This window comes from Microtus ochrogaster, chromosome X (assembly GCF_000317375.1).
Source record: "Microtus ochrogaster isolate Prairie Vole_2 chromosome X, MicOch1.0, whole genome shotgun sequence".
NCBI lineage: Eukaryota > Metazoa > Chordata > Mammalia > Rodentia > Cricetidae > Microtus > Microtus ochrogaster.
The window spans coordinates 38267545-38282756 of NC_022026.1; the positions used below are offsets into that span (position 1 = coordinate 38267545).

Below are 15212 nucleotides of genomic sequence, written 5' to 3' on the forward strand. Positions count from 1 at the left end.
CCATAGAGCAAAGCACTGGCCCAGAAAACAAGGGCCCTGGATAGGTTCAGTATGTTTCAGCATGTTCACCTGAAAATGAAATTCTAATTTTCCCTGGGAAAACCTTGCCCAGATTATTCTAAAAAAAACCTTTTGCTTGCTTGCTTTTGTTTATTTCTTTGTTTGAGGCAGTCTCACTCATCCCAGGCTGCCATCTAAGTGCTATGCACTCGAAAATGACTGAAATCTCCATCCTCCTCTCTTCACCTCCTAATTGCTGGAATTATGGGCATGGACCGTGGTCAGCCTGCCTTATGTGTAGATGATCTTGAAAGACAGTTTAGTGGGCTTCAAGTTCATGCTGTACGAAGTGTGGGAATAATAGTGTTTTGATGTCTGCCAATCTTAAACACTTATATGTGAAAGACTAGCAAAATAAGTCCTCAGCCATCATGCTCATGAGCCCACAGCAACTGTGGTTACCTACACAAGGCCTGCAAGATGGGGCCCTTCAACATTCAATCATAGGTGGAGGAGGGGCTCATGAGGCCCCCCCTATCCTTGAAGAGTTCTTGGCAGTTAATGGTTGCTTGGGGTAGAAGGAATCACTGTCTTCAGTGCTGTTGTCTCTGGTTAGCTGCCCATGCTCCAGTAAATAACCTTCCATCTGCTTATGCAGACGCCCTAGTCAAACACACTGAGGTCCTCCAAACAACACAACACAAGATGCAAACATAGGAGAATTTGTTGGGAGGAAGAGGGTGAACTGGAGGAAGAGGGGGTAGTAGGGGAATGAGTAGGATCAAAATACATTATATACATGTATGAATTGACAATGAGTAATAAATCTGAGACATAAGGCTTAGAGAGGCGAATTGACTCAAGGCCATAGAATGAAAGGTGAAAACAGAGGGTCCTAATACTGGGACCAGAAGGAATTAATATTTTTTGTTATGCTTTATTTATTGAGACATGGTTTCTTTACATAGCTCTGGCTGTCCTGGAACTGACAAGGTGCACCTTCTTATGACATTCTGGCCAGAACTCCAAATAAGAACTTTGGGGAAAAAAACCCTATCGACTGCTCAGAAATCATTTGCAACTATGCTAGACAGTAATCTTGAAACTTAACCATCACTTTAATTTTGCAGGATCCCATAAAGAGAACACACCCCCATGACAGCAGGAAACAATTCTAGAGACAATGTCCCCTCTCCCAACAAAGTTTGTCCTCAGGGTTGGAAACACCGTTTAGGGGTTGTTGATTATTACTTGCATCAGGTAGAGGGTTGGGGTGGAAACTATGTAGGTTCAGAAATAAAATAAAAAGGGATTATAATAGTGGATGATAGAGTAAATACTTGTGAACAATTATTTATGGATAATTTACATTGGTATCGTTTTCCGTATATTGATACAAGTTCAAATTATATTTGTTATTTCTGTTTACAATATTTGAGCACCTATACAAAGTTATTTTGTCAGATTGTATACATGCATGTTTCTACCTCTGTTTAGGACATTTTGTATATTGATACAAATTTTAGGATATATTTTCATATTGCATTATATATTATTCTTACCTCTGATCAAGATACTTGTACATTTTTCAGATTTTGAGGTCATTGTCCTCATTTGCTGCACATTTATTTACAGATTATTTAATATTCTTACATGAAGTTTTAGTCTTTAAGTTATATAGATGTTAAATATTATAGGTCAATAGTTGTTCGTGTTTGTTATACATATAGTCAGATTAATTAGGTTCTTCAGATACATAGAGACTGCATTCTTTCTGCCTAGATAGGTAATCTCCAACCACTTCAAGGATCTGTAAAACATGACATTTAAATAACTTAGGGTTCTGTTGACATGAGACATGATTGCTCCTGACAGCTCCAATTTATTCCTGAGAGAATGTTGAGAACCGAAGACACTCCACTCAGAGTTTGTTTTCTTCTTGGCCCAATTGGCCTTTGGGCAAGGAACTGCCCATGCCTCAACCACTGACAAAGTACATGGTATCCAGATTGGATACACAGGACACAAGGAAAAGGACTGCCAAACCTTGCCAAAACAGGGTAAGATGGTCATGAAAAATTCCTTACCTCTGAAAATGGTCTGTCAGATATGCTAGGCCTTAGCCAAAGTTGGTTGCTTCAAAGTTGCAAATGAGACTTCCAGTGATTACTCAGGTAGCCAATTGTCTCTGTCATATACTGCTTGCTTTGGAAGCTACTTGATTGCACTTCCTGCCTACTCAAGCAATATTATCTCCTTTCTCAGGCCTTTGGTGGGGCTAAAGATTAGATAGTTGTAGTTACCTTCCTCTTATGATTTAGCCAAGCTTATTTCTGATGCAAGACTTAGACTTTTTGAAATAGAATGTTTATTAAAACATTTGTCATGTGTTCCTTGTTTAATATTGTTTATGTTGTTTGTAATTTTAAACTTGATATCTGTTCCTATTGTATATAGTTTGGTATTGGGTTTGGATCACTCTTGTTTAGATAACAGGGGAAGTAAGTGATGGGGAAGCCTTGTTAACCAATTATCTTTATGAGGTGGGACCAAGTTAGGATGTGGCTTTCTGGGACATGGAGAAAAACGGGCTTTTCTCTGTGGTTCCCTCACTGCACAGCTGAGCTTGGATTTCTCATTCCGGTTTCATGAGTTTTACCCTTATAATAACTAAAAATATAATTGTTTATCTTTTAACTAGCGTGGTTATTTCCTGAATAGAGATAACTTCTACATAATCCCAACACATTAGAGGTAAAAGCAGGAGAAATACAAGGTCTAAACTAGCTTGAACAACATATAAAAGCCCTGTCTCAAAAATAAGCAATAACATTTTAGTTAAATGTTCAATTAGCCTGCAAGTTAATGAGTTCCGCTGTAGCATTTTTCTATGTGTCACTATAGAAATTATTCTAATTTACAGCCCTCCCTCATTGCCTCCATCCAATCCTTTGCTTATCCCTTTTCTGATAGGGGTTAAGATGAAATCACAAAGCAGTTTTCATTGGAATTCCCCTAATGGCTGTGTTCATTTTTTTTCCAAATATTTATTAGCTTGTTTGTTTGTTTATAAGTCATATCTTGGGGAGACTCGAGTACTGAAGTCATCCACTATCAAGACCCACGTGGCCTTCTGTGCCCATTAGTGTTTGTTTTTTGATGTTGGGAGTCTTAATATTTATGCATGTGCATTTATGATTGTTGTAGTCTCTTTATTATTATGCATTTATTTATATCTTCTGACTTAATTTGAAATCTTCATCGTCAGGTGCTAGACTAGCTATGCCACTGAATTTTGGCTTCCGTTCACTTAATAGGCTGACTTCCATTCCTTGATGCATCTGTGTCTTTTCCAGTCTTGTTTCTTCATAATGCATAGTTAGACGAGTTAGATATAATATTTTATTTCAGTCAGCTATTCTGCATCTCTTTGCTGATGAGCAGAGGTCACTTACATTTCAGATTATTGTTGAGAGATTTTAAAAAATGAATTCTTGTCATTTTTATGGTTGTTTTTGTGTGTGGGGGATATTTGATTATCACTTGCTCTTTTCTTTATCTTTTATTAGCATTAGAGGTTTGCTGGTTCGCTGAGTTGGCCACAATTGATTCTTTAATTTTTCATTGTTCATCTGTTCCTCTCAGGAAGTTTGTTCTTTCCTGTGCTCTCATGATTGAGATTTCCTGTTTCTCTTTCTCCTTTGTGTGTAGTATTCCTTTAAATATCGTGTGCTAGGCCCTACACACAGTAGTGCACAATAGCACAATAGAGCCAACTCCACTGGCGTAGGTGTGGATAAGCCAGCCCCAAAGTTGTGAGCATGGTAGAGCTGTCCCCATTACTCATCTGTCAGCATGGGCAAGGGAGAGATGCGTCATCCCCCCATCAATGCCCAAGGCAAGTGAGAGAGCTGTTCCTGCCCTTCGTCAGCTGCAGCACTCAAGAGAGTGGCCCCTACACCACACCTGGGTAACACAGTAGAGCAGGCCCTGAAGTTGGAGGTGGAAAGCGGACCCTGAGGACTTGAGAGTGGGAAAACTGGCCAGTCCCTTACTCATTGCTGCAAGTATTGTACTCGCCAGGAAAATGCAGGAAAGCTCACCCTGGTGGTGAAGACAGGGAAGAGCTGGTGGTCTGACCAACCCTCCAACTATCCAGGGCCAGAACCAGGCTATGTGTTGGCCCACTCCAACATCCACCCCATCTGTGATCTGATGGAGCAAGTGAAGACACACCAGTCCTTTAGATCCAACGCTGAAGGATCTCCAAGACAAAGGACAACATCAGGATAACCAAGAGGCGTTCCAGTGAGGGCCAGCATCAATAGTGTAGCAGAAACCAGAGGCCTAGAACCAGACGAAGGACACTTTGCAATGAACACTTGCAAGTAAAGATATATGGATAAAAGGGTTTACTGCGTGACTTGACTCACTGTGTCACACTGCAGCTTCCATGACAAGAATGATATTTTTCCTTCTCTGTCTTTGTTTTTCTTTTTTCTCTTAAATTTTATTTTATTTGTGCAGGGGCAGAGTAGAAGTTGCAAGGGCAGAGGGTGGGTACAAAGGGATAGGGAAATTAATGGGATGGAGATGCATGATGTGAAAGACAACACAAAGAATGCATAAAGATTATCTTCTCCTCAGTGTTTAGTTTGTGCTTGAGCTGGCTTACTTTGTAGTAGTCTTTAAATGTCCTTATTTCTCCATCAATTTTAAAATATAGCTTTGCGTTTGATAGAAGAGTCTTGGTTGATTGTTACTTACATTCAGAACTTGAAAAGGCTCCTCCTTCCTAACCTCCTTTTTCTTTGGTTAGTTTTAGGGTTGTGATAAGAGACCTGATGTTTTTGTGCTGTGTTTGCTTTTGTAAGTAAGTGGTAGTTTTCCTTAAAGCTTTTAACATTGTTTCTTTGTTTTGTATTTTTGACTTCTTGACTGTAGCGTGCCGTACAGAGGATCTTACTTTGTCATGCCTATTTTGGGGTCCAAATGTCTTCGGAGTTTGCATTTATTTCTCTAGATTTGCGGATTTTTATGCTGCTATTTTATTGATTAGATTCTCAGTGTGTTCTGTTTTTGTCTCAACTCCCATCCTATGGATTCTTGGGTTTGGTCTTTTGATCCAGAATTCTTGGAAGTTTTGGTCATAGTCATTTTTCTTTCTTTCTTTCTTTCTTTCTTTCTTTATTTATTTATTTCTTAGTTTTTTGAAACAGGGTTTCTCTGTGTAGCCCTGGCTGTCCTGGAAATTGCTGTGTAGACCAGGCTGGCCCTGAGTTTACAGAGATCTACCTGCCTCTGCCTCCCAAATGCTGTACACTTGATGCCTGGATATTTATTTTCTTATTTCTTCTTATTTGTAAATGTAATGTCTTGTTAACCCTCTCTTCCATCTGCTCTGTTGAATCTATTGGTGGTGTTTTTTAAATTGTTTTTAAATTTTGGATTTATTGATTTTTCATTTCTAACATTTGTTTTATTAACTTTATTTATTCATTGTGGGGGAGAATTTCTGAGAGTAGTTTTTCTTCATCTACCGAATATTTTCCATTGCTCAAATGCAGGCTGTCAGTGGTACAAACAACTTAACTCACTAAACTATCTCACTGGCCCTGTTTCTACCATTTCTATTTTACGGTCTCCTATTTTCAAACTCTCAACTTCCTTGATGAATTGTCTCTGCACGTTACTGACTCCTTGTGTAGGTCTTAGATAAGGGCTATATGCTTATTTGTAGCCTCTTTGGGGTCACCCAATCATCTTTAGTGGTAAACTTTGAAAATCTTTCCCTAGCATTTGCCCATTTCCTTTATCTTTTAATTAAATAACTGAGGAGCTGTGCCCTTTTGGGTTTCTGTGATTAAATTTGCACATCTGTTGTGTGCCTATCTCTTCAGTTTTACTTAGCGATGTTTTGATTGCATGGCCTTCTTTGGAGGGCTCAGTTCCTAGGACAACACAGAGAGGAGAAAACAAGTGCTTTTGGATGGGATTTCTGCTTCCCTTCCCCTCGTCCGAGAACCCCATGGCTGAAGCTTGTTCAGTTTAGAGTACTTTTCACTTTCTCTCCTTTACTGCTACTACCTTCCTGCGTTTCCCACGCTCTTCCTCTCCTCTCTTTGAAACTCTGTTTTTAGTTATTCCAACTCTCCTCCTGGTCACGTGCGCCCAGCTTCATGTCCTCCAGATTACCTGCAACGTACCAGGATTTCTATTTCAAAGACAAAGTACTACATCTTTACATCTGTTAGTGACTGTTGTCTCTGGGTTGTAGTGACATGGCAATTATTTTCAGATCCATTCAGTTTTTCTGTACAGAGTGTTCATGAAAGTTGAAGACTCAGCTCAGCAGTAAAGCTCTTCCCTAGCATTTGAAAGGCTCCGGGTCCTGTCCCCCGCACTACAAGTAAATAAATAAATAAATTTCAAGTGAAAAAGATTTTTTTTTGGTTTTTGTTTGTTTTAAGGCAGGATTTCTCTGTGTAGCCCTGGCTGTCCTGGAACATCTCTGTAGACCATGCTGGAACAGAGATCCACCTGCCTCTGCCTCCCAAGTGCTGGGATTAAAGGCGTGCGCCACCACCACTCAGCTCTCAAATGAAAAATGTTTTAAGGGCTAGAAATGTGGTTCAGCAATATAGAGCTTGTCTAGTATGCTCAAGTCCCCGGATTCAGTTGCTAGCACCATAGAAATTTTTTTTATAATTTTAAGATCGTGAATTATTTGTGAATTCAACAAAAATATGAGCATTTGGACTGGAACACACTATGTAGATCAGGCTTCTAGAGAGCTGCCCATCTCTGCCTCCTAAATTCTGGAATTAAAGGCTACATCACCACACCCAGCTCAATACGTTATATTTTATCTGAGTGACTGATATTTTTCTGTTGGTAGTTGGTTGGGGAAATCAAATTTTCAGCCATCCTTTGGGGGAATCTCTTTGTGGGTGGAAAACTGTGTAGCTGTATAATTGCCAGGAATTTTTAGCTATAGTAAAATGTCCTTCACACTACAAGCCCCAGAATCTGTTAATAGCCCTCCATGTTGGGACCATGAACCCTTGAAGAAGCGGGTACTCAATGCATGAAGTCTACAGATGTCTAAATGTGTTAAGCGGTTTTCTCATTCCATAACTTCTAAAAGTACAACTACTACTGTGGGTGTGAGTGGGTGAAGTGAGACTTCTTTTCATCTTAGGAAGGGACCCTTATATGTAAAATGTTGCGAACTGGTGAAATAGAGTCTAAAAATGGTCACTATTTTATCATCACTCCCAGGAACCAAAGATGATTGCTTCTTCCCCTTTGGAGGGCGGTTTGCTCTGGCCACACACTGAAAGAGGCTGCCGTTTTCATTTGCAAGCGTCATCCTTGCTGCTTACCCTCATGCTGTGTACATTTATTAAACCATCAATCCATCTGGACATCACATGTTTAGCTCACATATCTCCCTTTCAAAGCTCGTCAGTCCTGATGTGTAAAGTTAAATGTCTCCAGCACAGCTGATTATGTACCATTGCCCTCACCTCTTACCACACCAAATGGGTGCTTTTTCCCTGTGTTCCTGCTCTTGCTGTTGGCAAAGTTCCCCACCTAGCTCCCCAATTAGACATGGTGACCCCTTCAGCTCCCTCACCTTTCACATCCAGTTGGCCTTGGAGTCCCAAACAGTTTTCCTCTTCAGTGTGCCTCAAAGCCTGCGGTCTGCTCGTGCATCCGGCCTAACTATTTATCCAAGACTAGTTTTTTCAGTGTGTCCTTCCCCTGGAAGAATCGCCTCACAAGGCAAGCGGGGAAAAATCTGGCCGTGTCACTCTGCTGCCTCAAATCTTCAGTGCCTCCTTCTTGTCTACAAGATAAAAGCGAGAATCTTTTGTTTGTCATTCAGGACATGGCCCAATCAGGCACCTATCTTCTTCTTTGCTCACACTACGCCTTTTTTATGTGCAGTTTGGAGAATTCTTTTTGGTTTTATCTTTTCTACTTAATGCAATCCCACTTCTCTTCCATGATTCATCTAAAGTACATTTTCTCTTGCGAAATTTTCTTGACATGACCAGGAAGGATTCTCCTTGGCCTCATCTATTTCTTTCCTCCATCCCATCACTACTTCTAATATTAAAGCACATAATTTATGCTCTTTATTCTCCCTATTTCTTTTCTCTGCGTGGGAACTCCTTGGAGCCGGCATTGGGTCTTCCAAACACTGGCTATACTGAGCCCACTGTTACCTGAGTCTGCTTCACCCTGTTTGTGAGATCACCCTTTAAATAGGGGTGTCAACAGTTAGTGCCTGTCTTCCTTTCTCCCCTTTGCTACATAGGCAACTCTACCTCCAATGCTCATCGCAAATGAATTCTCTTTGGTGTGTGTGTGTGTGTGTGTGTGTGTGTGTGTACGCACACATGCATGTGATTTTAAGTGGATTCGTGTGTATGTGCAGAAGCATGTGCATATATGCACACATTTGTATGGAAGCCAGAAGTCAACCTTAGGAGCCGCTTTTTTCTTGTTCTTTTTCTGTGACAGAGTCTCTCATTGGCCCAGAGCTCAGGAAATATGCTAGGCTGGCTAGCTGGAATGCCCCAGTGATCTTCTGTTTCTCCTCCCCATTGTTAGGATTATAACCACATGCTAACATACCCAATACTTTTGTAAAGATTTATTTATTATGTATGCAGTGTTCTGCCTGCATGTCTGCCTGCAAGCCAGAAGAGGGCACCAGTGTTGAGGAGCCGCGTCCCCAGCACCCTGCCGCCCGCATGGCTAGCTTAGCTTATGCCCCGAAATAATTACACGGAAACTGTATTCTTTTAAACACTGCTTGACCCATTAGTTCCAGCCTCTTATTGGCTAGCTCTTACATATTGATCTAACCCATTTCTATTAATCTGTGTAGCCTACAAGCTGACTTACCAGGAATGATCTTAACCTGCATCTGCCTGGAGTAGGAGAATCATGGCGACTCACTGACTCAAGCTTCTTTCTCTCCGCCTTCTGTTCTGTTTACTCCACCCACCTAAGGGTTGGCCTATCAAGGGGCCTAGGCAGTTTCTTTATTCCTTAACCAATGAAATCAACAGATTGATATATGACACTCCCACATCACACCAGGTATGGTTATGGATGGTTGTGAGCCACCATATGGTTGCTGGGAATTGAACTCAGGTCCTCTGGAAGAGCAGCCAGTACTCTTAACTGCTGAGCCATCCATCCAACCCCACCCCACCCCTAACTTTTTTGAAAGTGTGTGTTCTTGGGACCAAATTATAGTCCTCATGCTTATGTAGCAAGCACTTAAGTGACTGAGCTACCTCCCAAGGCCCTCAAATGCAGCCTCTCTAAATCTGGGCGGTCCCAGATACGCTTTGTGCTCCCCTAACCTAGTCTAGCCTTAATTCTAGTATTTGACACATGAGGATTTTATTATAATTACTAGCTGCTTCTCCAGCCTGTCTCATAGTCATTCATCTTTGTGTCCTCAGCACACAGCAGAATAGGTAACAATAGTGCTTCCTTGGCTAGTAATTAATCTTTTATGGCACACAGTAGCCTGGGATGAACTAGTATATAAGTCACAGTTATCTGTGACTACTTATGTGCATAGCTGGCTGGTCCATATAGCAGTTAGGATATGCTGACTTCATTGGCTTTTTCTAGTTTTGTCTCTAAATATCTCCATATTACTCTTCCAGGTGCTTGATGCTCAAGAGTTGGTCTACTGGCAACCCTCATCCTCCATGAGCCTTGGTTCTGATGCAACCTTTGGTCATGCAGGGATGCCCTTATACCCTCCCACGATGTCATGAGTGGCGTGCTGCGGACAGGTTTCATCACGGCAGCAGCCTCAGAAATACCTGTCCCCAGCCTCAGGTAAGTGTCCATTAATAAAAGAAACACCTCTGACAAAAGACTAAAGGTGGGATCTATGTGAATCTATGTGATACCTGTACTTTCTACAGTGCAAGGAAAGACATGTAAATGAAAAGCCTTAGATAGCACAGCTTCCTGCAGCCCGCCCCTTATCAGCCACGAGCTAGTTAATGGGGGGGGGTGGAGGCATACAGCAAAGGAAGTTGTCAGGTTAGGCAATCCAAAGTCCCATTATGACTAATGGGGACCGATCCCATGTTAACCTTCTGCGGGTTAGAGGTCTGGGGGAGATCCTGAAAGAGAACGCTACTTCAGGGCATGGCTTAGGGCAGAAAGAGATCCTTCCCTGGCCTTAGGTTCTAAGTAGTGTTCTTTATAGTCTTCTGGTTTCTCTCTCTCTCATTTGGCTCGTCATCTCAAGTCTCCAATCTTCTTTGCAGCTCCTGGTTCAGCCCTTTTAAGAATTTTCTCTTCTCAGCTAGGAGTCTGGTGATATTAGCGGTAGTGGCGGTGTATGTATGTCTGTGTGTGTGTATGTGTATCTGTCTGTCTGCCTGTTTGTATATTGGTAGGTGGGTGAGAGGTAGTAATTTAGAGAGAGAACCCACCTTTCCTGACGATGAAGGAGCTCCCGGAGAAACTGTCTGGAAACGAGGGAGACATAGGCACTACTCTGGGTTTCCGCGCCATGCTTTGGGCTCCGGAGACTGTGAGCCATGAGGAAGCACAATGTATTCTACAGAGTACAGACAAACTGCCAGGCTGAGTCCTTTCTAGGGGCACAGGCAGCAGGTTCATTTGTAGGGTGACAGGAAAGAGGGAGAACAGCAATAGGGAGAGAATCCAGCTGTTAGGGAAATCATTTGGGGGAAAACTAAGGAAAAGTCAAGATCCAGACAGGAATGAGGAGATGGTCTTTATTAGTCATTTTTGTTTTTGAATTTAGCCAGAGAAAAATTTCTTCCTCTAATATATTCTCAAAGCCAGAGTCAATTTAGAATTACCCAGGAATCTACCTCTTCCTTGGAGTGTGGCTCTCATAGTGTTGCAGTGTTGAGAAGCCCGAGTCTTTCCGAAAGACGTCCTTTGCCCATTACCTCCCAACAAGCTTCCTTACACGGGCAGAGCACATGGGGGCTTGAGTGTGTGGTTGTGAATGGCACAGCAAGTCTGTCCTGCTTCGCTGTAGGTTTCCTGCGCTGTTGTTGTCTCAGGGATTAGAAGTGTGGGTAGAGAACCTGTGGATATGGCGTGAGCAGCAGGTATCTTAGCCACAAAAACCATAAGGGGAAAGCAAGTGATAGGGAAAGGGAAGAAAGCAATTCCTCTCCGTGATTTGCCTAGGAAGTGTCCTTGGCCCTTGGCAGGGGGGAAATGAGGGGAGAACAGGGCGCTAGAGAACAATGCAGGAGCTGGACGGGGATTAGGAAACTAAGAAGAAAGCGCTGAAGGGCATGAAAGGCTAACACTCATGGCGCCCAGCTCATTGGGTGTTCTTCTCCCAAACACAGCCAGGACAGCTTGGTCACGGCTGGGTCACAAGGGGCTGTTCCCAACTCTGGGGCATTCCCAGTCCAAAGGACTTTCTGACACTGGCTTTAGCCCAGTTATCCTAACACAAGTAATGCCTGTAACTAGAAGCCACTCCCCGCTCTTGGCTTGTCCTCCCCTGCCATCCTCCAGTCATCTCGCTTGGCTCCACTCGGACCCCTAGAAAGGGTCAGGCAGCTGTTGCAGCTATTCCTGTAGGTGGCCCTCAGCACGGAAACAATGCGAAACCGTGGAAAGCCTAGAAGACTGTGGGAGATAAACAGGGATGGGAACAGAATGCTTTTTGGTATAAACATTGTGTTTTCCGAAAGTGCTCAGGGGTGGGGGCTGAGCTCCGGAATGTCAGCCTTTTCCAGGCAAGTCTGCTAAAGAGGGAAACTAGGGGTCATTTCCAGTAGAGCCTCTGCCCCTCCCTCAGTCAGTGCCTTAATGGAAAGGGTTTCCCTCAATCCCACCCAGTATAGCACAGGTTGGCACAGGGGCATCTCCATCCCTGGCTCTATTCACAGAGCTGCTACATTTCATTGTCCTCTTCCTCCATTAGAGAGCTCAAAGGGATGCCCAGAGCCCATCAGTATGTCCTCAGGGTACAGAGGTCTACTGGTCATGGCTCTCCCTCTGCCCCTCCGAAGCAGGGCAAAGCACTCCCTTGTTTTTACCCTGGCCTCCAGCGAGTCTTCTGGCCTCTGCACTCCTGGAAGATAATCAAATGCAGAGGGATTCTGCCACCCCCGCTTCCCAATGCAGACATTCTGTGACAGAGCAAGGCTTATTTCCCAAGCTCACTCTCCATCAGTGCTTGGAGAAATTGCCTTCAATAAAGCTTATTGCTAAAGTTGTCTTATCTTTTTGTCCACTTCAGGGCAGAGCTGGGCTCGGAGGCAGTGAGTGCTTTGTGTCTTCCACAGAAAGGGAAAGTTAGTCAACAGGGGCTGCCCTCTCCACGCCTCTCCTCAGCACCATGGAATGCCCAGTCCCACTCCTGCCCATCTTATGCCAGCCTGGGAGCGAGCCGGAATTCCCCACAACAAAGCTCTGATTCACTGGGTAGGCTCTGACATGGCCGCCCCCTCCAGATTCCTGGGGGGTCAGTAAACAAACAGGGTAGCAGCCCCCCAGCCCGCCTCCTGACCTAGCTCAGCTCTGCCTGTCTCCCTGAGTGGGCTTGCTCAGAGCTCCTTGGGATTCTGCCCGTCTGCAGTCACTAGTCACAGGGTCCAGACTCCCGCAGAGGGAAAGTCATGGAGCTCCGAGGTCCTGCCATGGACTCCTCCGGCAGCACAGGTAGGGTCAGCACTCAGGCTGCAGGGTGACTGAGTTCTCAGCTTGTCCCCCAGGACTTGGCAGCTCCTTCGCTTTCCTTTCATGCTGTGGTGTGAACTGGGACTTTACTGGGGTGATTAGTATCCTAAATCGCCTGAAGAGTCTTGTAAGAAGTATGATTTTAAGGCAGAGAGGAGAATCGGGGGAGAATCAGGGGAGAATCGGGGAGTCCCAGCCTCTAGGAGGGCCAGCTAGGTAGGCAAACACAGGTAGACCCCCCAGACAAGCATGCTAGTCTCTCTGGGTAGGGTGGATCAGGTAAAGATCCCCCTCCTCCAACAATCCCCCTCCCTCCACCCTCTGCTGCCCCCTGGCTGGGTATTTGGGGCTCTATGCTCATAATGGGTGATTTGATCCAGGATCCCCCAGACCTGTCAGTACTCTCACTGGGTCTTGCCAGTGCCCAGGACAGCAACAGTAGAAACTGAGACTGAGAACGCAATCTCCAGACTGGGCCTCTCGACTGCCGAGCTTGGTCAGAGTCCTTTCTAGTGCAAAATCCAGAATGTTCCTTTCTATCTTTCTCAGTCCATATTCACCTTCCTGATCAATGCCCTTTTGGAAGATTTCCGGGCTTCTTGACTGTGGTTTGTAGTGTGGGTTAAAACTGATGGAAGGTGACCTCAAAGGCCTAGATCCATCGGAAAGCAGGATACAGGGAATGGGTTGCTTCCTTGCCTTATCTGCCTTTCCTCCGAATCTTTGTGGGACAGCCTCAGCTATATTTTCTGGAAGACTGGGTAAAGTGTGAGTCCCTGTGGACTGAGTCTGTAGCTAGGTGTGAATGCTACAATTGTTCATGTTTGGAGAAATCTCACCAGCTTCATAGTGGATGAGGAGCCCATTTGCACAGTCATCCTGGCAAAATTTCTAGCTGCACCAGGGGTGGAAGGGGTAGTGAAGGAAGCAGTACTCGGCACTTCTGTGCCTGTGTTAAGAGAAGATCTCCCAGTGAGTGGGACCCTAGAGTCCTTCTGCAGTTCACCCCTTGAATACACACCCACACTAAGTGGGACAGGATTTCTGGACCCTGGGACCAGACTTTCTCTCATCTTGGTCCCTCGTGTCCCACGCTTAGCACAGAGCAGGGCATGGAAAAGACCAGGGACCACAGACTTCTTGTGTTTCTGTCCAGGTTAGAGCTGCAGTCACCATCCCTGTACCTCCTTGGGATGGTGCTGGGGATCCCTGCCTAAGTCCAAAGCTCTTGAACGGGTCTGTTGGAGCCATTGGCCACCTGGAATCATCAGCCATGAATCTGTGTTGGAATGAAATAAAAAAGAAGTCCCACAACCTACGGTAAGCATTAGTAGTTACTTTAGGGATTGACTGGGACAGTATTGGGCTCCTTTGGTAGCTGCAGTTCGCATGCCCTCCCCCAGTCAACCTCGCTAGCTATTTCTTTCCATCTTTCTCTGGAACCAGAGAAAGAATCCTAGGTTAGAAGTAAGGACATTTCTATCTTAACCTGTTTTATGTGTCATCTTGGGTAAGTTGCTCAAGTTCTCTGAATTTTAGCTTCCACTCGGTTTGGTTTTGTCTGGAGATTGCAGCTGTGGCAGGCTCGGCACTCTCGGCACTCTCTGTAGAGTGCAGGCTGGCCTTGAACCTCGGAATCACCTTTCCTTTATCTTTCCAGTGCTTGGCTTATAGGCCAGCACTACTACACCTGGCTTTGTTCTTTTGTTACCTGGCTTTGTTCTTTTGTTTCTTAAGAAAATGAAATAAGTAGAGGGATAAATAATACCTGTCCTCCATACCTTGCAGGGTTGTCATGAACATCCAAATAACGTGGAAAAATGCTTTCTAAACTTAAAAGGGTTGATATGTAAAGAAAAATGAAGCAATTGTCCCCGCCTCTCCTTCCTCACAACTGGACAGCCATGGAGGGTATCATCTGTGTACTCCCACCCCTTTCTTGTATTTTGTTTTATTTATTTATTTAGATACAGGGTCTCACGTATACCAGACTGTCCTTAAAGTCACTATGTAGCTGAGGACCTAGAGCCTGTGTTCCTCCTGTTTTCACCGTCTGAGATTCCAGGCATAAACTACCGTGTTCAATTCATGTGGTCACGGAAATCCAACTGGTGTCCGCTAAGCAAGCACTCTACCGACTGAGCTGCCTCTCCAGCCCACTTGTGTCTTTTTGTGTCCTCTTCTCCATCCATGGCTTAGTAGCTTGGGCAGGTGCAAGACAGTAAGAACCTAAAGGCAATTTCTATATGATGTTCTCCTTCTGCCCTTCTATGTATGTCTCATTCTTTCCAAACCTCCATTTCCTACCACCAAAGCCCAAAAGTGTGGCTTCCAGGGGTCTGTGATGAGGTGAGGCAGTGTTGAAAAGCTGGAAGAAAGCAGACTGTAGTGCCAGGTAGACCTGTTTCCGATCACAGAGCTGTGTGCCAGGTAGACCTGTTTCCGATCACAGAGCTGTGTGCCAGGTAGACCTGTTTCCGATC

General features: G+C 44.2%; 1 protein-coding gene across 1 annotated transcript in view; it reads left to right on the forward strand.

Annotated features, from left to right (window-relative positions):
* The window catches only part of Drp2 (dystrophin related protein 2), a 53954-nt gene that overhangs the window by 9728 nt on the left and 29014 nt on the right, over positions 1–15212 (forward strand). Inside the window, exons 3-4 of the mRNA XM_005358686.2 lie at positions 9699–9876; positions 13886–14049. Of these exons, the coding sequence (XP_005358743.1) occupies positions 9760–9876; positions 13886–14049 (281 nt within the window). The 5' untranslated portion in view covers positions 9699–9759. The remainder of the gene's footprint in view (positions 1–9698; positions 9877–13885; positions 14050–15212) is intronic.